At 37.1% G+C, this 23,071-nt stretch overlaps 1 protein-coding gene across 2 annotated transcripts in view; it reads left to right on the top strand.

Annotated features, from left to right (window-relative positions):
• The window catches only part of BARD1 (BRCA1 associated RING domain 1), an 89,904-nt gene that overhangs the window by 12,338 nt on the left and 54,495 nt on the right, over positions 1 to 23,071 (top strand). Inside the window, exon 3 of one of the 2 annotated variants that reach the window (XM_017856104.1) lies at positions 4,547 to 4,695. The exons of the other annotated variant lie outside the window; for it this stretch is intronic. Within the exon in view, the coding sequence (XP_017711593.1) occupies positions 4,547 to 4,695 (149 nt within the window). The remainder of the gene's footprint in view (positions 1 to 4,546; positions 4,696 to 23,071) is intronic. 2 annotated transcript variants of the gene reach the window in all.

Raw genomic sequence — 23,071 nt, 5'->3', positions numbered from 1 at the left:
AAGAACAGAAACGTATTGTCTCTCTGGTTCTGTAGGCTAGGAGTCCAAGATCAAGATGATGACAGGGTTGGTTCCTTCTGTGGGCTGCAAGGGAGAATCTGCTCCATGCCTTTCCCCTAGCAATCTTTGCTGTTTCTTGACTTGGAGATGCATCGCTCCGGTCTTTGCTTTCGTGTACACCTGGCATTCTTCCTTGAGTGCATGCTTCTCTCTATGTCACATTTCCCCTTTTTATAAGAATACCAATTATATTGGATAAAGGCTCACCCTAATGATCTCATCTTAACTCGATCATCTAGATCCCCTGTTTCCAAATTAGGTCACATTCACAGTTACTGAGGGGTGAAGACTCAAACATCTTTTGGGGGGACACAATTCAATGCATAACAATTATTGTGAAATTATATCCATGTGACAGCCCTGGCTTATAGGTGAGAAGATTAGATTTTTATCTCTTATTTCTTGTTCAGGAGAAATCAGTTGAGAGATTAAGTGTCTTAGTTTAATTCCCTGTGAGACAGGGAAAATATAATCTCCTTTGAATTAATCTTTTAATTATTTCCAGTTATGAGTATGTTACTGTCTTGCATGAATAAACTGCATCCGGAAATTTGAACATGTATGAAAATAACCTTGTGTATTACTGCACGGGCTAAGGTCGTCTGGGAGGCAGCTATGTTTTGGGTCGCAATTTTGTTTCTGGAAAAACAGATCTGTTCTATGAGGGATATCCAGCAGGAGGATAGAGTAGGAGATGGTACCTGTTGCCTACCAGATACGTCTGTTTGGATGATGAAAGAAAAGGTATTTTAAAGTTGCTATGTTCAGAGCTGATCTCTTGATCATCCTCCTCTTCAGCCTTTTCCTGCCTGGGTAGTCTTCATCACAATAAATGGTACCAGTTACTGCTAGGTTGTTTATCCCATGTCACTAAGTTCTGTCAGTTCTGCTTCAAAATGTGTCCTGAATCTTGAATTTTTCCACCTTTTTTTCTGAATTTGCTACTGTTTATAGTTTGTTCCAAGCCACCGTTGTATTATCTCTGCTCATACTATTGTGATAGGTTCATAACTGGTCTTCCCTTTTTGGCATCATCACCCCTTCCTCATTTTCTGTGTTCTTGACAGTGATCTTTGAAAAATCTCAATAATATCTGTATTATTACCCTGCTTAAACTCTTATAGTGGCTTCCTATTGCAGTTAGAAAAAAATCCAGACTCTCCCCTCTGGTCTGCAAAACCCTGTATGGGACCTAGACCCGGTCTGCCTCTTGGACATCATTTACCTCTGGCTCACACTGTTCCAGCACTTCTTTTAGTTCAGGAAGTACACCAAATTCACTCCTGCCCCAGGACTTTGACACTTGCTATTTCTTCCACGTGAAATGTACTTAGGCCAGAGTTCTGTGAGGCTTACTTTTTATCAGTTATATATCAGCTGAAATGTCACTGCCTCCAAAACGCCTCCCGTGGATCTGCTTACAAAATGATGCCCACTCCCTGTGCCCACTGTGTAGCAAGCAGATGTATTTTGTTTCAGCTGATGGATGATGGGTTTTCTCACTGTATACAATGGGTCAGTCACAAAGCTGCTAGAGCATGATGAACTCCATGACATTTTATGCAAAGTTGTTTTGTGTGTCTGGTGGGGTGGGGGATCCATACGTTTAATGAGATTCTAAAGGACTCTGTTACTTAAAACAGCCAATAAAAGGTTGAGACATGAGAACATCCTTTTCTTTTTTTTTTTTTTTTTTTTTTTTGAGACAGAGTCTTGCTCTGTCCCCGAGGCTGGAGTGCAATGGTGCGATCTCGGCTCACTGCAAGCTCCGCCTCCCGGGTTCACACCATTCTCCTGCCTTGGCCTCCTGAGTAGCTGGGACTACAAGTTCCTGCCACCACGCCTGGCACATTTTTCTATTTTTAGTAGAGACGGGGTTTCACCGTGTTAGTCAGGATGGTCTCCATCTCCTGACCTTGTGATCTGCCCGCCTTAGCCTCCCAAAGTGCTGGGATTACAGACGTGAGCCACTATGCACCTGGCCAGCAACATCTTGAAAGAGAAAATGATTATGTGTATATGACATGAACATAGGAAAGAATTCATTCAGTGCAGTTTTGATTTATGATTATATAATGCCAAAATTATGGTAGCTATTTTATTCTTGCAGATTTTGAGTTAAAACTGTTCAGCAATGAGGTTTTAAAATGATTTTGAAATAGCTCAGGTCAACTGATAAAAGTAGTTCATCTACTCTCTCAGATACAATTTACGTGGCAGGGATGCTCAAACATTTTGGTCTCAGACCACTTTGCATTCTTCCAAATTGAGAACCACAGAGAGCTTTTGTGTGTGCATGCATTTACCATACAAAACTGAGACTTAAAAAAAAAAATTCATTTAAAAATAATAAACCCATTACATACAAACACAAATAACACTTTTTAAGGAAAAATAACAATTTTACAAGACAAAGAAAAAAATAGGAGTGGCACTGTTTTACATTTGTGCAAATCTCTGTCTTGCTGAATAGAAAACAGCTACATTCTCAGCTTATATGTTCAGTCTATTGTTATATGTTTTTTTGATTGAAGAAAATCTGGCCTTATACATAATTGTAGTTGGAAGAAGTATTGAAGTATTTTCAGTAGCTTTTTTAGATAATTGTGGCTATTCTTCTTTAATACTACACCAAAACTTGACAAGGGTTTTTTGTTTTGTTTTGTTTTAATTTGGGAAGACATGAGTCTCACTCTGTCACCCAGGCTGGAGCGCAGTGGCGCGATTATGGCTCACTGCAGCCTCAACTACCTGGGCTCAGGTGATCATCCAGTCTCACTTTCTGAGTAGCTGAGACTGCAGTTGTGCCTCACCACACCTGGCTAATTTTTGTAGTTTTTTTGTAGAGGCAAGGTTTTGCCATGTTGCCGAGGATGCTCTTGATCTCCTGGGCTCAAGTGATTCTCCTGTCTCGGCCTCCCAAAGTGCTGAGATTACAGGCATGAATCACCATGCCTGGCCAAAAAGTGCTGTTTTCTGTAGGTTCATCACAGTGTGGAATCTGAAACTATATCAATAAATTTTTATACTCTGTTACATGAAATTTCATTGGTTTATCTAGTACTTTGGATTTATCTTTTACTCAGCATGGTTTTATGACATCACACATGGGTCATTTGGGAAATATTCACTTACTGAACTCTACAGATCCACAGAAAAATGACATTTTTTCAGAATTCCGAATTAATGTATATAAAATAATTTGGGAATAGTTTATAAAATGTTACAGAATATATAAAATACTAGTCTGATCTGAGTACTAGTGCAGTACTGGACTAGTAACTTGAATAACTGGATCTCATTTTCTTCATCCAAAAATGAGGTAGTAGTTCTTGATGAGATGATTTCAGATTGTATTTTACTGATAATTAAGTATTGCACAAATGATTTAAATTGTGTGAGTAGTCAGTTTTATATATATTTTTTTGTGTTGGGGTTCGAAGTTAGAGTTCTTAACTACTAGCGAACAAATGTACAGAAGATCCTTTGCTAAAGAAAGTTGACATTTATTGACTTCAGTGACATTTTTTGAATTAGGTGGTCCCAAAAGTGTCTTCCAGCTCTGGTATGGGTTACAGATTCATTTTACAATTATTTTGAGTTAGATTCCGTCAGGAATCATGCTATAAGCCAAGGATACAAAAATTAGAAATGGCATAGGTTTTGTCTGAAGATAGTTCATGTTGTAAGAATCCTATCTGCCTACAGAGGATTGAGTCCTGTGACAAGGAATGTCCTGTGGTGCTTGGGGAAGATGTGGCTTTTCAACTGTTATATTACCCAGTCCTGCTGGAACCCCATCTCATGAGGCCAATGAAGGAGGAGATTTATAGAATTCTTACTCTGGAATTCACAGATGGGCTTGGGCGAGGGGGATCGCAAATCCCTCTTTTTACATAAGTGTGTATATATATTCATCAAATTTACAAAAGGTTTATAAACCCCAAAATTAGAAAAACTCTTCTAACTCTGAAACTTTAGTGCTTAGATAACCCAGGTAATTGAGTCTACAGGTTTTAAAATTATGCAAAAGAGTCAAAGATCTTTTCCCAAAAGCTACTTTAAAGCCTTGAGATACTTGTCCAAAAACAAAACAAAAGGTCTTTCCTGGTCTCTGCAGTAGTTTTAGGTATTTTCATGGAATGTTAAGATAGAAGAAGTTAGGATGCATGACTACCATACATTAGGCATTCTATCTTTCTGTTACATCTCTGTAACCTTTAGAAGCTACAGATTTATTTGTAGGAAGAGTTATGCAGACTAATGTCAGGCTAAGTGAAGTCTCTTCATAGCAAATTACATGAGCAACTTTAGATTTGATGTGTGTATTTTACTCTTTAAAACAGTATTTAACTAGTATATTACAATTGTCTAATATATGTTAGAATAACCTCTGCTCCATTTATTTGTGTTCAAACTGTTTAATTTTTGGAACTTAGATTCTGCTGAATGGGTTGATTTTTTTTGTTTTTTAATTCTTTTACAGTAATTGTGTAAGTGACTGCATTGGAACTGGATGTCCAGTGTGTTACACCCCAGCCTGGATACAAGACGTGAAGATAAATAGACAACTGGACAGCATGATTCAACTTTGTAGTAAACTTCGAAATTTGCTACATGACAATAAGCTCTCAGGTAAGAACTATCCTTGTCTCTTAGTTAAAAACTGATGAATTCATATTCTTCACATAAAGTATGTGAAACATCTGTCTGGAATTCTGAAATACATGTTTCAGATTTTAAAATCTGTAGCTTTTTTTTTTCTTTTTTTTTTTTTAATAGCCATTGAGTCTCTATGTTGTCCAAACCAGACTTGAACTCCTGAACTCAAGGGATCCTCCTACCTCAGCCTCCTGGGTACATGCAGGTGACACCACACCTGGTGATTTTTTGGAGGATCATTTTGAGAAATGACAGGAACTGTAGAGATAATTAAAGTCTAACCCCCTTATTTTATAGTTGAGAAATCAAGGTCCAGAGAGGTGAAATAATCTTGCCTACAGCCACATGTGTAGTTAGTACTAGAAGCTAGAAAAATAAAACCCGTTTCTGACTATAAATCTAGGAACTTTTTTGCTGCTTCACACTGCCTGCTTTTTACATTTATGATAAGATCTGTAGAATATATATGGAATAGTGATTTTGGCCTTAGTAGCACTTAACTCACTTAAATACACTTTCCCAAGATAGAATACAACATTTTTCCATGGATCACTTTTCTAGACTGAATTAATTAGATAAGCACATTTTGAAAGAGCAGAAATCTAATACTCATTTTCTTTTATATTTAAGTGGGGTTAACGTTTTCAAATTGTCCTTAGACTCTGTGTATTAACTATATATCTTTCCATTGTGCTTTCTGCTAAGAACTAATTAACTATGGAAAGAAAGTAAAATGTTTTGAGTCTTCATAATTGGATATTGCTGTTGTCTTTTTATTGACCAGATCATGCTATTTTAGTGTGTGTTTGTAGAAGAACCTGTTCTTGACTGGCAGGATGCCATGGATGATTGATAATGCTCATATAAAATTGTTAGATTTCTATTTTTAAATCTTTTGTTCTTAGAATCCTGCCATGATGTCCTAAAGAACAATTATACTGACTATACTTATATACTTTAGCTACTAAAGATGAAGTTGATTGTACAAAATAAAGAAATGTGACAAAAACTTCTGAGTGTTACTACAGGTCCATATTTTTAAGAATTAGAACTTACATCACTCTGTACCTATGAAAATTTTCCTTTAGCTAGTTATCTGCATCATTGTATTCAACTCCATTCTTTTGTGATAAAATGTGCTATAGTGCAGAAGTTTTTCTTACTTTCAGATGTAACTATACACACACATTTTGAAAGTTACCCTTTTTTAAAATGATACTGTAGTTGTAAACCTTTTAAGAACACACTGAAGAAAAATTATGTCATTAGTTCATCTGAGCTCTTCTTATTCAAAGACAGTACTGACAATGTTTATTTTCTAGTTAAAAAAGATTGATGTGTGATCTAGCTTTCTCTCCCCACGTAGATACCAAGGGTCAGTGTAGGGGTTCTTAAGGGCCCATACACCTTTGGCAGTGTTCAGAGTTGAAGTGGTTAAGATGCCAAGACCAGCTCGGTCAGGGAGACCCTAACCCAGTGGCGCTAGAGGAATTAAAGACACACACACAGAAGTATAGAGGTGTGAAGTGGGAAATCAGGGGTCTCACAGCCTTCAGAGCCGAGAACCCCGAACAAAGATCTACCTACGTATTTATTAACAGCAAACCAGTCATTAGCATTGTTTCTGTAGATATTCGATTAACTAAAAGTATCCCTTATGGGAAAAGAAGGGATGGGCCAAAATAAAGGGATGGATTTGGCTAGTTATCTGCAACAGGAGCATGTCGTTAAGGCACACATCACTCATGCTGTTGTTTGTGGTTCAAAAACACCTTTAAGCGGTTTTCTGCTCTGGGTGGGCCAGGCATTCCTTGCCTTCATTCCAGTAAACCCACAACCTTCCAGCGTGGGCGTCATGGCCATCATGAACATGTCACAGTGCTGCAGAGATTTTGTTTATGGCCAGTTTTGGGGTCAGTTTATGGCCAGATTTTGGGGGGCCTTTTCCCAACATGTCCCCTTTATTTGATTTGCAAAGTGATAAAAGCAAGGGCAGCTCTGTCAAGCTGAGCTACTTCTCGCAGGAGTCAGGATCCACATCTGTAGACTATACACAGACAAACAACACAGATTAAAAGCACAATCATCATAGAAATGACAGAGCTTCCAAGTGTTTTTATCCATTTTAATGGGTTACTAGCTGCTAATCTATCTGCACCTCCTTCAAGCACTCCAGTTCCTGGCATTAAGGTCAGGTGTGCCTGGGATGCTTTAAATATTTGTTCTTTGAATTTTGCAATATTCAAAGACAAGTTTGTAGAGTGTCTTTCTAGTTGCTTTTTTATTCTTTCCTAAATTTTTATCTCATTATTAATAGTTTCCACAAATCCTTGTGGCTCCTACAGTGGGCCATATCATTTGAGGTTGAGGTGCCACTATACCACCATGATTCCAGATAATAGGAACTCTTGCTGTACTTCTTATCATTTCTACCATCTAACCCTTTTGTTCAGATCAGCGGAACATAGTGTTGCCGTGGCACGCAGACTGAGAGGTGCAATTTAAGCTAAATGTCCCCTTAGGGGACCAATCAACAATGATACCATAGGAATCCTTGTGCAGCACCTCTGCCTGTTCTGCAGTGCAATCTTCCTAAACAAGTATGTTCATTTTTTCTGGTCAGGTTCAATTTTGTTTACAAATAGGTTTTTGAGGGTGATATGCCTCTATTATAGGAGCAGATTTTTTATGGTAAATACTGAGATCAGAAAGCATGTGTAACTGCATCATAGAGTGATTACATCTGGGCATTATTGCCAGCCAAGATTGATAAATATGCCCAATAATTATAATTGTTTTCTGTGTCAGCCCTTGTTGAAGGAATACTCAACGGTAATGGTGATCTTCGCTATCACAGCTACCATTAAATTACTCATTGTGACCAGCTGTCCCGCTTTCCTTAGGTTTTCTTCTGCCATCTGTGACAGCTTCTTGATCTGTCCCCAGGTGGGTGACTGTGTTCAACAGGTGTTGCTTGTGACAGTTGGGGTCCTCCTCAGCATCATCCTCAACATGGCTGCAACCAGGGGGTCCTCGGGATCTTCCCAGAAACTTCCTTGGCATCTGGCTCATGATAAGATTTCAGGTGTCTTGATGGTATCCAAATCGGCTGTTGATTTTGACCTGGAGAAACACAAATATAACCTCTACCCCAAGTTATAATTTTACCTATTTCCCACTTTTTTGTTATTGGATCTCTCCACCAAATCAGTTGTTATGCTTCTGTCTTTGCAGCTGGTTTTTGTAGGTGCTGTTCAGCTGCTGATAACATCTGGCCTTTGGGCAGGCTCAAAAAATTTAAAGTTAGTAATGCTAGATCCAATTGTGTATGGGCTGTGCTATAATCCATTTCTCCCCCTTTTTTGTTTTTGTTATCAGTTGTTCATCTGTATGAAATCGTAACTGAGCATTCTCAGTTAACTGTGTGGACTGAACCATGTATCAAGAATCAGAAATCGCATTAATAGGCATATCAAAAACAGTCAATACCTTAATTACAGCTACAAGCTTTGCTTTTTATAGGGAGACTGGAAAACTTTTCAAGCCAGAATAAGAAGCTTTACCATTACTAGAACTATCTGTAAAACAATGAAAACGCTTAGCAGGCTGTAGGTTGTTTACCACAGGAATTGTAAGTGCAAACCATTCACAGTCTTGCTCAGCTAAAGGGATAGTAAAGAAACAGTCTTTTAAATCTTTAAATCTATGACTGTTAAAGGCCAGTTTTTTGGAATCATAGCAGGAGGAGGCAATCCTGCCTTTAATGCTCCCATAGGTTGTATATCTGAATTGATGACAGTTAAGGCAGTTAACATTCTCCGTTTACCTGATTTTTTCCTTAATTACGAAAACTGGAGAATTCCAGGGGAAAAGCTGTGTGCCCATTTTCTAATTGTTCAGTAACTAATTTCTCTAAAGCCTCTAGTTTGTCTTTACTTAGCGGCCATTGTTCTATCCAAATTGGCGTCTCTGTTAACCATTTTAAAGGTATAGGTTCTGGAGGCTTAACAATGGCCACCATCAAAAATGATATCCTAATCTTTGGCGGGAACTTTGTCTTTCCACTTGAAGCGGTTCTTTCAAACCTTGCAATTTTTTTTTCTAGTCTTATACCAGGGACATACCTCATTTCATGCATTATATGTTGACTTTGAGGGCTATATAATTGTTCTGGAATTAGAACTTGTGCTCCCCATTGTTGTAATAAATCTCTTTCCTATACATTTATCGGTACAGAAGTTATAATTGGTTGACTAGTCCTAGGTTGTCTGTCGGGCCCTTCACAATGCAAAAATATAACTACTTTGATATGCTTCAGGGGCTTTACCGACTCCAACTATGTTAAATTGAGCGGGTTGAATTGGCCATGTGAACGGCTAGTGCTATAGAGAAATGATTGAAATGTCTGCTTCTGTATCTACCAGACCTTTAAATTTCTTTCCTTGAATAGTTATTTCATAGGTAGGACGTTTATCAGTAATTTGATTTACCTAATAAGCTGCTTTGCCTTGTTTATTTGTGCTTCCAAATCCTCCTGTTCATTTAATTTCACTTTTTCCCATTCCTACATATGGCACAATCAGGAGCTGTGCTGTATGCTCTTCTCGCTCTGCTTTCCAGGGAACAGAAGTAGATATCGCAATTTGAATTTGCCTATTGTAATCTGAATCAATGACTCCTGTATGTATTTGTACCCCTTTTAAAGTTAAACTAGACCTTCCTAAAAGTAATCCTATTGTCCCTGCTGGCAAGGGTCCACAGACTCCTGCTGGGACCGTTTGCAGGGGTTCCCCAGGTAGAAGGCTCACAGCTTTTGTGCAGCATAAATCTACTGTGGCACTACTGGCTGTGGCGGGGGACAGACATTGTACAGGGGTGAAGGAATGGCCTGAGCTGGAAATGCCCCAGTTTAGAATGGGGCCTGGCACGGACCCCTCATGGCGTTTCCCGAAATCGGGCTCCCTTCTTTATCAAACTTAGAGTGACACTGATTAGCCCAATGTTTTCCTTTTTTACATTTTGGACATATTTCAGGATCAGTAGTTTTCTTTTTTCCTCTATCTGGCGACCTGACTTGCTGATTTTTTCTACATTCTTTTTTAGTGTGACTGTGCTTCCCACAGTTAAAACAAGCTCCAGGAAACAGAGTATTTCCTTCATCCACTCTCAGTCCTGCCATTGCCTGTGCTAGCAGAGTAGCTTTATGCAGATTACCTCTGATACCATCACAGGCCTTGAAATAATCAACTAAATGTGCTTTCCCTCTGATAGGATGCAGAGCAGCCTGGCAATTGGGATTAGCATTGTTGAAAGCTAATAACTGCAACACTATATTCTGAGCAGCCAAATCTGCAATCATCTTTTTAAGAGACTCCTGTAACCGAGCTATAAAGTCAATGTATGGTTCTTTGGGTCTCTGTTTTATAGCACTAAAGGAAGGGTATTGTTCTCCACCTGAAGATTTTTTCCCAAGCTCTAATGCACACTCCTCTAAACCGTTCTATGGCCTCATCCTGCATGAACACTTGTGCATCTAAACCAGCCCAGCCGCCAACCCCCAAAAGTTGGTCTGAAGTTATATTAATTTGAGGTTGGGCCTGGGCATTGTGAGCAGCCTGAATGGAAGCTTCATCTGCCCACCAAGTTTTAAATTGTAAGAACTGAGCAGACGTTAAACAAGCTTAAGTAAGAGTGTCCCAGTCAGTAGGAATCATCCGACTGGAAACAGCAACATTCTTTAACAGTCCCATTACAAAAGGAGAACCTGGTCCATAGTGATTTATAGCTTGTTTAAATTCTTTGAGTAATTTAAAAGGAAAAGGCTCAAATGTAGCTATTATATTTCCCTGTTGATCTGGGGGGTGTATTCTAACAGGGAACTGCCAAGCCTATAAGTCACCTTCTTGTCCAGCTTGCTGAATTCCTGCCTGAATAGAACTAAGAGCAGTCGCTCAAGGCGCGCTCGAACAGTCACTGGGGCAACTACTTTTCACCCACTGTCCTCTGGAAAAGCAAGATCTGGAGGGTCACGCCACTCTTCTTGAAAATAATAACGAGGGAGTGCAGAAGGGCAGGGAAGAACCTCTCCCTCCTTTGCCGCTTTAGCTTTACCTGGCAAATAAACATGCTCTGTAACCTCTTTTGTTATTTCGTTATACTCTCCTTCCTCCCTCTCATCAGTGTGAAAAAGTTCCAAGGTGGAACGAACCACAGCCCATACTTGTCCCATTGTTACCCCAATGCTTCCAAGCTCCCCTTCTTACTACGGGGATTGCTTTAAGAGTACTCAGGTGTCCTCCAGCTAGTTCCACGTTCTCCAGGTGTTGCTCTGGCGACCCTTCAACCTGGATTCGAGCCCCAGATTGGGCGCCACTTGCCAGACCAGCTTGGTCAGGAAGACCCTAACCTAGCGGTGCTAGAGGAAGTAAAGACACACACAGAAATATAGATGTGTGAAGTGGGAAATCAGGGGTCTTACAGCCTTCAGAACTGAGAGCCGCGAACGAGATTTGCCCACGTATTTATTAACAGCAAGCCAGTCATTAGCATTGTTTCTACAGATGTTTGATTAACTATAAGTATCCCTTATAGGAAACGAAGGGATGGGCTAAAATAAAGGGATGGGCTTGGCTAGTTATCTGCAGCAGGAGCATGTCCTTAAGGCACAGATGGCTCATGCTGTTGTTTGTGGTTCAAGAACACCTTTAAGTGATTTTTCGCCCTTAATGGGCCAGGTGTTCCTTGCCTTCATTTCGGTAAACCCACAACCTTCCAGCATGGGCATCATGGCCATCATGAACATGTTACAGTGCTGCAGAGATTTTGTTTAGGGTCAGTTTATGGTCAGATTTTGGGGGATCTGTTTCCAACAGTAAGGGATCAGTGAGTTTCTTGCGTTAATTGTGCAGTATGAAAACTGTTCATGTTTGTGTGAAGATGACTTTTGTTAGATTCTTAGGAGTGTGTGGTCGTTAGGATTATTGGCTTTGCATTGAAATTTGGAGTGCTACTTTGGGGTTTGTGGCTATGATGATATTTTGATTTGGTTCTTCACCAGTTGCTGTATAGTAATGTATTCATTTGTTAGAACTGCTGTAACGAAGTATCACAGACTGAGTGGCTTAAACAACAGAAATTTATTGTCTCACAATTCCAGACACTAGAAGTCTGAGATCAAAGTGTATGCAAGGTTGGTTCTTTGTTGAGGTCTGTGAGACAGAACCTGTTTTAGGCCAGTCTCCTTGTCTTGTAGATGGCCATCTTTATGTTTACATGGTGTTCTCCTTGTTTGTATGAAATCTCCCCCTTTTAAAAGGACAGGAGTCATATTGCATTGGGGGTCCACCCTACTCCAGTATTGCTTCATTTTAGCTAGTTACATCTACAATGACCTTATTTCCAAGTAAAGTCACATTCTGAGTTATTGAGGGGTTAGGACCTCAACATATGTGGATTTTGTTGGGGGAAGAACACAATTTCTAACAATATAACATTTTTAATAGTGATACATGGAGAGCAGGGTAACCCTTGATGTATTTACTGCTGTCAGTTATGTTATACCATAGGGGTGCAAAGAAAAGTAAGATACACTCCTTTCCAGAAATTTTACTCTAGCTAGTGATGTTTGAATCATTTATATTTTGAGGACTATGGAATATGAAATGCTTTCTTCATATTTCATCATTAAAGATATTTAGGAAAATTGTGTTTAGAACAAGTTTCTGAGGCCTTTAAGAATGTAGTCTTTCTCATCTAAGTAGAGTTAGAGATTGGAGAGATAATTCTAGTGATTAATTTCCCAAAGACAATTTTGTGTTTGTTTTCTTTATTATAATTGGGAATAATTACTCTAGTCCTTACCAGACTTAAGCACTGGTGCCCTCAGCATTACTTATATTAAGCTGAGTTGAATTTTACTGTTTAGATAACACATAATCCAGAATTTAGGAACATGAAGGTCATCTTTGATCCCATTATTCTGTAGGTAAGGAAACAGTACCCAGGCTACACAGGGCAATTGTGTTGTACATTTCTTACTGTTTTTCTATTTTGCACAACTTTTTGGTTAGAAGTGTAGGTATTCATTATGTTTGTTGAATTGAGTTGCATAAAAATTGGCAGTGCTAATTCATGTCCCAGAGACTAAACTTAAAATTATTTATTTACTTATTTTGAGACAGACAGTGTCCTGCTCTGTTGCCCAGGATGGAGTTCAGTGCGACCATCATGGCTCACTGCAGCCTTGAACTGGGTTCAAGAGATCCTCCCACTTCAGCTTCCCAAATAGCTAGGACTACAGGCACTCACCACCACACACCCAGCCAGTTAGTTAATTAATTTTTTCTTTTAGAAGAGATAGGGTCTTGCTGTGTTGCCCAGGCTGGTCTTCAACTCCTGGCCTCAAGTGATTCTCCCACCTTGACCTCCCAAAGTGCTGGGATTAGAGGCATAAGCTAATTGTGCCTGACCTAATTAAAATAATTTTAAAATACATTCTTAGAATTTGGTTTAAATAATTCATTTTATAGTGATAACATCTATGCATTCATAGGCCTTCTTAAAAAATTATAATAGTAATATCTTTCTTTGCTACTTTGATAGAAAATGACAATAAATTTAGAGTATAAACATATTGAATTATAACCTTCTGTTGAGATCTCTAAATTCCATGGTGCAGAGCTTTTTCTACTTTAATATAAGTTGTGTAGTCCCCAACTTTTCATCCCAAATTCTTCCGAAAACAAATTAGCCTTAAGGGCATTTGAGATTTTTTTCTGGAACGTTTCCCTTTGTTTCTTTACAGTTTATCTATTCTGTGTATTTTATGCAGTACGTTATGTGGTAGTTGATTATCTAGTAAGTACTTCTAGAACTAAAAGGCTAGAAGATAAACGATATACCAGGAACTGATAGTTGGGGACAAAAGACAGTTAGTCTTCTTTATAATAATAAGGACATTGGAAAATGATCTCACTAGGATAAGGGTATTAGATTAAGTGATTCCTAAGCTGTCATTCCAAAATTGTATGATTCTGTTAAATGGTCATGTGTAGAAGATGATGAATTAAGTGGAATGGTGAACATCTCCCACATTTTCTCTTTTAAAAACTCTGTAGTTCACAATTTATCTTTCAAATGAACCTTGTTACTTGCATTTACTATAATATATATAATTACTGTAATTAAGGTGGGCAATTAGGAAGAACTTGTCAAATCATGGTCATAGTGTATGGTGTACTGGAGATAAAGAAGCCTGATTTATAGTAATACTTTCTAAAATGAGCTTCTGAATACTTGAACAGATTTTTCTTGGTTCAGTGTACTTTAAAGAGGAGATTGTCAAATTTTGCTGACAACCATTTTTGGATAACTTTACCTTAACATTTATAACACTTTATAACATGATCTTCTTTTTACTAATGGAGTTAAATTTTAAAGTTTTTATTTTCTCTTGAACCATATCATATTAAAGTCAGACCTTGCAGGTGCTGGTCAGGCTCTGTGAAACATGTTGGTGTTGGTGACATTAAAAAAAATACGTTGATTATGCTTTTACAGTATTACAATTTCCCTGTTTTCTACTTTAGAGAGAGATGCTGGTCTTTCTGTAATGATTACACAGTGTTTCATATATGCTCTGATGTTTTTATAATAGAGGAAGATGAATGTTTGAATAGCTGTGTTGCTGTTGTTTTTTTTAAATAGAGCTGAATGCTTCCTAAGTTATAAAATAATCATTCTTTAGTGAAGGCGTTAATGTTGCACAGATGGTAGCAAAGGACTTTCCTTTGATTTTTAATAAGGAACTGGTTCGTCAAAGAGATTTCTCAACTTCGGCTGGGAAACCTATAATAGAGAATAATTTGAAAGGCACACAATGTACATCATTATAATCCTTTGATGTAGATTAATGATAGCTAAATCACATTTTCTAATTGCCTTCTTTTCTATAGTTGATTATTAAATTTTAAGAAAAAACTTGGCTAAGCAGCTCTTTAGTAACACGTGCATCTCTGTTCCTCAATATTTTGTGATGTACTCTGAAATTCAGAGAATAGAATTTTCTTTTAAATATTATCATTAAGGAATTTACTGTGCAGAGGAAGGACCAATGTTTTTCTTCATGAAATGAATATTATGATTTATCATGCTGAGAAGCATTCACCCGTAAAAATTGTTGGTAGTTGTTAATAATGTGATTTATGTTCCAGCAGTAGTGTTTTGCTTTTTACAGTTTTATCTTAGATATTATCTTAGATATTCAGAATATCTAATAAAATTCAGAATATACAGTCATCTTTGTTGTTGTGCTCCTTGCTTAGTTATGCAAGATACATAATTAAAATCTTCTTGCATAATGTTATTAACAGATGAATAGTAAAATTGTGTTCATATCAATTACATTGAATATGTTATCTTCATTTACTCATTTATAAGGTAGGAAATGTGTACACCTGAGAATGAAATTTCTTGTCTTTTAGATTTAGGTTTTAGTCAGTTGAGTATGTTGCCGCTATATATAAGGCTTAATTTTCCTTTAAAAGCTCAATTCTACATTTTTAAAGTTTTTCAAACATTGAGAACCTCAGGGTTTGACATGGTTTTAATTGAAAATGTCATCTATGTTTAAAATAATTTAAAACAAAATCAAATGCAAGTTATTACAGACTATCAGAGGATTAACCTTTATGGCTTTGTTATCCTGAGTCTTTCTTGAAAAGTAATCCTGGTAACATTTCATTTTGACCTTTCCTATGGACTTGAGATTGTAGCAGAAGTGACTTGGTTTTGAAATCTACTTATCACTGCAAAGAAAAGACCTTGTTGAATCTAGACATAAAGTCTCTATGTGAATGGATACCTCTTTCTGATACTTTCCAAGATCCTGTCTTAATAACACTTTGTGGACCAGGTCATGTTCACCTATGACATTTAAAGGGTTTATGTAGGAGAATCTGCCCTTATTCAGATACGTACTCCTGCCTCCAGCAGGTTTATCATTTTACTGCCTTTTCAATGGCATGCTTCCATTCCTTCTGCAGGAAGCAATGGCTACACTTTGGAGTAGAAAATCTTTACTCTTTTGCTAGGCAGGGATCATGTCTGAAATTTCTAGAGTTAAGTAATAATTATTTTATTTTTCAAAGCCTGTTTCCCATTTCTTCTCACCTGTTTTAAGGTTCTTTTACCAGGTGAATGTATTTTTAAAGATAGGACTTTTGTACTCAGGAAATATGAGGTGAAAGAATAGGCAGAAGAAGCAATTTTGAACTTGAAAGAATTGAGACTATCATTAACAATCTTCTGGTGCATTAATAATTTTAAGCTGGTAAAACAATAAAACAAGCTGTTCTGTGTGAATAAAAAATGACTAAAAGGAAATAAAAAATAATTGATGATGTACTTTTGCTAAGAAAGATATGAGAATGTTGAGAAGAAATTTATTCCACAAACAGTAAGAAAAGGAAAATAATGTATCTCTTGAGTATTAAAAGTTTGCAAGAATAATCACCATTTGAAAATGTTATTGAACACCTTAGTAACATCAGATGTTTATTTCCTATATGGTGGATGTTTTAGCCCTTAGGAATAAGACTAGTGGCCACTGGTTTTCTTCTTAAAGTACCTTACGTTTAGAACTCCATTCCATTAAAATTTTTCTTTGGTTCTGTAATGTAAGTAAAGTTTTATGCAGCATTCTTTTCTATTTGAATGAAGAGCAACTTTAAAGGAGGAAAACAAAATTTGGGTAGTTTCTTTTTCTCTCTGTCTTTTTCTCTGTCTCTCTCTTTTCTCCTCTTTCTTCTTTTAATAGGAATCACAAAACATATTGTAAGAAGCCTGGTTGGTCAGAGGAGATTGTCTGTGTTAATTAGGAGAATGTCAGGCAGCATGAAATCATTTGTTAATTATTGTTTTTAATCTTATCAGGTTATTGTTATTTTTCCAACTTTCTTCTCTTATGTTCTTTTTTTCTTTCTCTCTTTCTTTTTTTTTCTGGACCTGAAATTACCTTTTGCTAATCCAGTTTGTGTGGAGAGAGAAAGCACCAGATTGGGAGTTAGGGGACTCCTTCCTTCTTTTTGTTTTGACTTTAGTCCTTCATTGTTAAAATGAAAGAATTAGACTATTTTCAAGTTTTCTTCTAGCTCTTAAAATTAATTCTAACGTCTCTTACATAAACATTTGGAAAGATTTAAGAGACTATCAAATAATATATTCACTAGTACTTACTGAGTACTATCTATTCATGTGCTTACCACTGTGCTAGGCTGACCTGGGTTGATTTTTACCTATGTTTACATGGAGTGGGAGAGAATTTTAAGGCATTTTTTTTTTCTTGAAGAAAATGAATATCCCAAAGACAAAAACAATGTAAGACAACTTGAAGGAAGTTGTCAAAGTCAGAAAAGTGGATGATTTGTACGATTTGTCAATGAAAAAAAACTTTTCCTCTACACTCTTAGGTTCATTGTATGGAGGCCTGTGAATTAAACTGTAAAAAAGTTTAGCAAGAGAAAAGGCAGATTTTATTTATGAATATACATGTAAGTTCACAGAAAATGTGACTCTCCAAACTGGCAAAATGGGGTTTATAAACCTAAATTAATGGGAAGAGGTAGAGGGAAGAAAAGGCTTCTGTGGGAAGAACAAACGGCTATTTCTTTTTTTAAAATTATACTTTAATTTCTGGGATACATGTGCAGAACGTGCAGATTTGTTACATAGGTATACATGTGCTGTGGTGGTTTGCTGCACCCATGAACCCGTCATCTACATTAGGTATTTCTCCTAATGCTATCCCTCCCATGACCCCCCACCCTCTGACAGGCCCTGGTGTGTGATGTTCCCCTCCCTGTGTCCATGTGTTCTCATTGTTCAACTCCCACTTATGAGTGAGAACATGCAGTTTTCTGTTTGGTTTTCTGTTCCTGTGTTAGTTTGCTGANAAAGTGGATGATTTGTACGATTTGTCAATGAAAAAAAACTTTTCCTCTACACTCTTAGGTTCATTGTATGGAGGCCTGTGAATTAAACTGTAAAAAAGTTTAGCAAGAGAAAAGGCAGATTTTTATTTATGAATATACATGTAAGTTCACAGAAAAATGTGACTCTCCAAACTGGCAAAAATGGGGGTTTATAAACCTAAATTAATGGGAAGAGGTAGAGGGAAGAAAAGGCTTCTGTGGGAAGAACAAACGGCTTTATTTCTTTTTTTAAAATTATACTTTAATTTCTGGGATACATGTGCAGAACGTGCAGATTTGTTACATAGGTATACATGTGCTGTGGTGGTTTGCTGCACCCATGAACCCGTCATCTACATTAGGTATTTCTCCTAATGCTATCCCTCCCATGACCCCCCACCCTCTGACAGGCCCTGGTGTGTGATGTTCCCCTCCCTGTGTCCATGTGTTCTCATTGTTCAACTCCCACTTATGAGTGAGAACATGCAGTTTTCTGTTTGGTTTTCTGTTCCTGTGTTAGTTTGCTGAGAATGATGGTTTCGAGCTTCATCCATGTCCCTGCAAAGGACATGAACTTATCCTTTTTAATGGGTGCATAGTATTCCATGGTGTATATGTGCCACATTTTCTTAGTCCAGTCTATCATTGATGAACATTTGAGTTGGTTCCAAGTCTTTGCTATTGTGAACAGTGCTGCAATAAACATACATGTGCATGTGTCTTTATAGTAGAATGATTTATAATCCTTTGGATATATACCCAGTAATGGGATTGCTGGGTCAAATGGTATTTCTGGTTCTAGATCCTTGAGGAATGCCCACACTGTCTTCTACAATGGTTGAAGTAATTTACACTCCCACCAACAGTGTAAATGCATTTCTATTTCTCCACATCCTGTCCAGCATCTGTTGTTTCCTGGCTTTTTAATGATCGCAATTCTAACTGGCCTGAGATTGTATCTCATTGTGGTTTTAATTTGCATTTCTCTAATAATGATGATGAGCTTTTTTTCATATTTGTTGGTCGCATAAATGACTTCTTTTGAGAAGTATCTCTATATCCTTTGCCCACTTTTTGACGGGATTGGTTTTTTTCTTGTAAGTTCATTTAAGTTCTTTGTAGATTCTGGATATTAGTCCTTTGTCAGATGGATAGATGGCAACAATTTTTCTCCCATTCTGTAAGTTGCCTGTTCACTCTGATGATAGTTTCTTTTACTGTGCAGAAAAATTTTTTAATTTTCTTTTAAAACTCTACTGAATCTTTGTATATTCTGTCTACCCTGCATGGAATCTTTGTGTTTTAATTCTTAATTATAAATCTATATTTTTAAAAAACTTAAAGTTATTTTATATATATGTAGAAAATACATATATTTTCTAACTGTATAGTTTAATGAATTTGCACAAACTGAAGTCGCCCAGAACAAAAACAATACCCTGGAAGTCCCTCTTGTGCTCTCTTTCAGTCACTGCTTTTCCCTATAGGGATAACCAACTACTATTCTGACTTAATACATTAAATTAGTTTTGGCTGTTTTATATTTGATGTAAGTGAAAACATCCAATGTGTATGTAGCTTCTTACGCTTAAGAGATTATGTTTGAGTATGTAGTTATTGTTTATTCATTCTTACTAATCTTTGGTTATACAGCTTGAAGTTAATATTAGATGATACCTAAAGGGTCGTGACTATTGTCTTTAATCCCCTATATTCATTTTGTCAGAGATAAGTCTTGAAATCATATAGTATGGGTCCTCCAACTTTGTTCTTCAGTATTATGTTGGTCGTTCTAAGTCTTTTGCCTTTCAAATTGTACCTTTCTTTTTCCATGTAAATTTTATAATTGCTTGTTGAGTTTTACAAACAAGCCTACTGGAATTTACATTGGGATTTGTTACATCTGTAAATCTGTTTGGAACAATTGGCATCTTAACAATATTGTTATAGTTCATGAACATGGTATATCTCTCCGTTTGCGTAGAATTCTTTAGTAAGTATTTTGTAATTCCTAGCAAACAGAACTTACACATTCTGTTAGATTTGTATTTTCTGGGGTTTTTTGGTACTATATTTGGAATATAAGTTTTATGTTTTGTTCTCTGCTGTATCTTCAGTCTCTAAGATATGGCACAAAGTTGGATTCAGTAAGTATTTATTGAATGAGTGAATATCTGCTGTCAAAGAGTTCATACTCTAGGAGCTGAGAAAGAAGTACATAATTAAAAGATGATACACTTTAGGGGAACTATCAACAGAATTCTTTTGGAGCTCCTTGTGGAAGCAATAAAGTTCATGTAACAGATTTCTTTTCTTTTTTTCCTGTCAGATTTGAAAGAAGATGACCCTAGGAGAAGTTTGTTTAATGATGCAGAAAACAAGAAGAATTCAATTAAAATGTGGTTTAGCCCTCGAAGTAAGAAAGTCAGATATGTTGTGAGTAAAGTTTCAGTGCAAACCCAGCCTGCAATAAAAAAAGATGCAAATGCTCAGCAAGACTCCTATGAATTTGTTTCCACAAGTCCTCCTGCAGATGTTTCTGAGAGGGCTAAAAGGCTTCTGCAAGATCCAGAAAAAAGCAAAAAAAGAAAACTTTAGCTGAAATCAACCAAAAGTGGAATTTAGAGGCAGAAAAGAAGATGGTGAATTTGACTCCAAAGAGGAATCAAAGCAAAAGCTGGTATCTTTCTGTAGCCAACCATCTATTATCTCCAGTCCTCAGATAAATGGTGAAATAGACTTACTAGCAAGTGGCTCCTTGACAGAATCTGAATGTTTTGGAAGTTTAACTGAAGTCTCTTTACCATTGGCTGAGCAAATAGAGTCTCCGGACACTAAGAGCAGGAATGAAGTAGTGACTCCTGAGAAGGTCTGCAAAATTATCTTGCATCTAAGAAATCTTTGCCATTAGAAAATAATGGAAAACATGACCATCACAATAGACTTTCCAGTCCCATTTCTAAGAGATGTAGAACCAGCATTCTGAGCACCAGTGGAGATTTTGTTAAGCAAACGATGCCCTCAGAAAATACACCATTGCCTTCATGCAAACGTAAAGTTGGTGGCACATCAGGGAGGAAAACAGTAACTTGTCAGATGAATTCAGTAGTCTTTCTCCGGGTACACCACCTTCTACATTAAATAGTTCAAGTTACAGACGAGTGATGTCCAGCCCCTCAGCAGTGAAGCTGTTGCCCAATATGGCTGTGAAAAGAAATCATAGAGGAGAGACTTTGCTCCACATTGCTTCTATTAAGGTAGGTTGCTTACTCTGAAATACCATCTCAGAATGAGGCCAACTATAAAGCAATTTCTTTGGAGTTGGTGAAAATGGCATAGGATTACTAGGATAATTAACCTTTCACAGACATGATACTTTCTCTGAACCAGAGAAGCCAAATTTACAGGGACAGCATCTCTACTTCAGTTGGAGCAGTGGCCCCTGAGTCTGGGCAGCAGGATCTTGTAGGAGAAAACCAATATTTGAATATTTCAGCTTTTATTTTGCCAAGTGCTTTTGCTTTTGTCTATTTTACCTTCAGTTTTATCATTTTGTTTACCTGTCCTCATGCTTTATGAATGTAGACAATTGCTAAGTTATTACAGGCAACAATGTTTACCTAGTAAAAGAGCCCACCAGAATCTGGAAGGTTGAAAGATGTGGTCTGTACATTTCTCCAATGACCAGGACATTTGACTATCAGAAACGGCTCCTCTGGTTCACCACAAAGGAGCTGCTTTTGCCCTACAGTCAGCCATTCCTTTTACTGACCTGTTTAATGACGTTAATTCTCTTTAATTATTCTCAGCACCTGGGATGTGGCAGCATTTTTTGGAACCTGGCCTGTTTTCTAAACACTTGGTAGTGGTTAATCTTTGAAATTGACACAAACACTGCATGTGAAACAGAGCAGTAGGCACCATAGCTTTATAGGCTTTGCTCTGTGATTTCATGCAAGTGTTAGGAAAGTATGATATGGTAGACCTTAGTACTAAATTAGGATAGCTTTTATGCTCTCTTAGCGACTGTACGTAGTCAGTTCACCCAGAAAACCCTTTGGTCTTCTGGATGGGTAGAGAACTTTGGGGCGCCTGGGAGGAACCACTTGGAGGCCCACAAACATGAGGCACCAGAGCAACATAAAACATTTGCGAAGAACATGGAGTAGACATTGAGCGTGGTCCAAAGATTCCTGTATTTCTTTCTGTGTGGAGAAAGGGAATAGCACAAACAGAGCTTATCCCAACTGCTGCTGGTTTGTTTTCCTTGCTTTTCTTCCAGATTAATGAGGAATACAGTCAGCTCTGTGTATCTGTGCGTTCTATGTTTATGGGTTCAACCAACTGCAGATCAAAATATTTGGGAGAAAAGCCAATAACAATACACAATAAAAGTAATGCAAATTTAAAATACTGTATAACAACTATCTATATAGCATTTATGTTGTATTATGTATTATAAGTAATTTAGAGATGATTTAAAGTATACTGGAGGATCTGTGTAGGTTATTTGCAAATGCATCATTTTGTATGAGGGATCTATGGATTTTGTTATCTGCTGTGATTCTGGAACCAGTCTCCCACAGATACCGAAGGATGACTGTACTCTATTTCTGATACCAGTGAGGCAGGGACCTTACAACATGACCTCATATCCTTTGGACATCTTGAATTTTGGACTTGGCTCTGGTTGTGTTTTAGTTTTATTTCTGCAAAGCCTGACTTACAAAATCACACTTTTTTGTCATCTTTGTTATATATATGTGTATATATATAAGCTATTGTAAACATAAAGTTATAGACATAAGTAACTAGTGTAATTATTATTTTGTTCATTTTCTGACTAATACATAGTAAGTTATATATTTTGCTTTCTGGGAATTTTTTGGACTATCAGGCAAGCATTTGCTTATATTGGTGGAGACTTTTCTTCTAACCATAAGAATAATTTATTAATGAGGATCCCTAGGGTCTAGGCCAGAGTTTCATAAATTCTTTCTTAAAAGGGCAGTTAGAGTAAACGTTTTCAGCTTTGCAGGCCATGAAGTCTCTATAACTGTTAAGCTCTGCTGTCTTAGGGTAGAAGTAGCCATAGATTGCTTCATACGAGTTTTGTCAGTTTACTTAGAGTTTTGCCAGAATTAGAATAATCCATTTTATTTCCTTGGACTTAATTATTAAATGTCATTATTGTCACCAGTTATCAGATTATGTGATGGTACATTTTTTAAAAGTTAATTTTATTGTTTTAAAATCACCAATTAATAGTGTCCTTTTAAAATTTTTTTATGAGTTGAATGTATGCCTCTCACCTTAGCTTTATTTTAATAGATATATCCTTAAAATCAGTAGGTTTGCATATATATATATATATATATTTT

This window comes from Rhinopithecus bieti, unplaced genomic scaffold (genome assembly GCF_001698545.2).
Source record: "Rhinopithecus bieti isolate Rb0 unplaced genomic scaffold, ASM169854v2 scaffold_41905, whole genome shotgun sequence".
Taxonomy (NCBI): Eukaryota; Metazoa; Chordata; class Mammalia; order Primates; family Cercopithecidae; genus Rhinopithecus; species Rhinopithecus bieti.
Note: the sequence above shows the minus strand (reverse complement) of the source record. Positions and strands in the feature narration are given on the sequence as shown.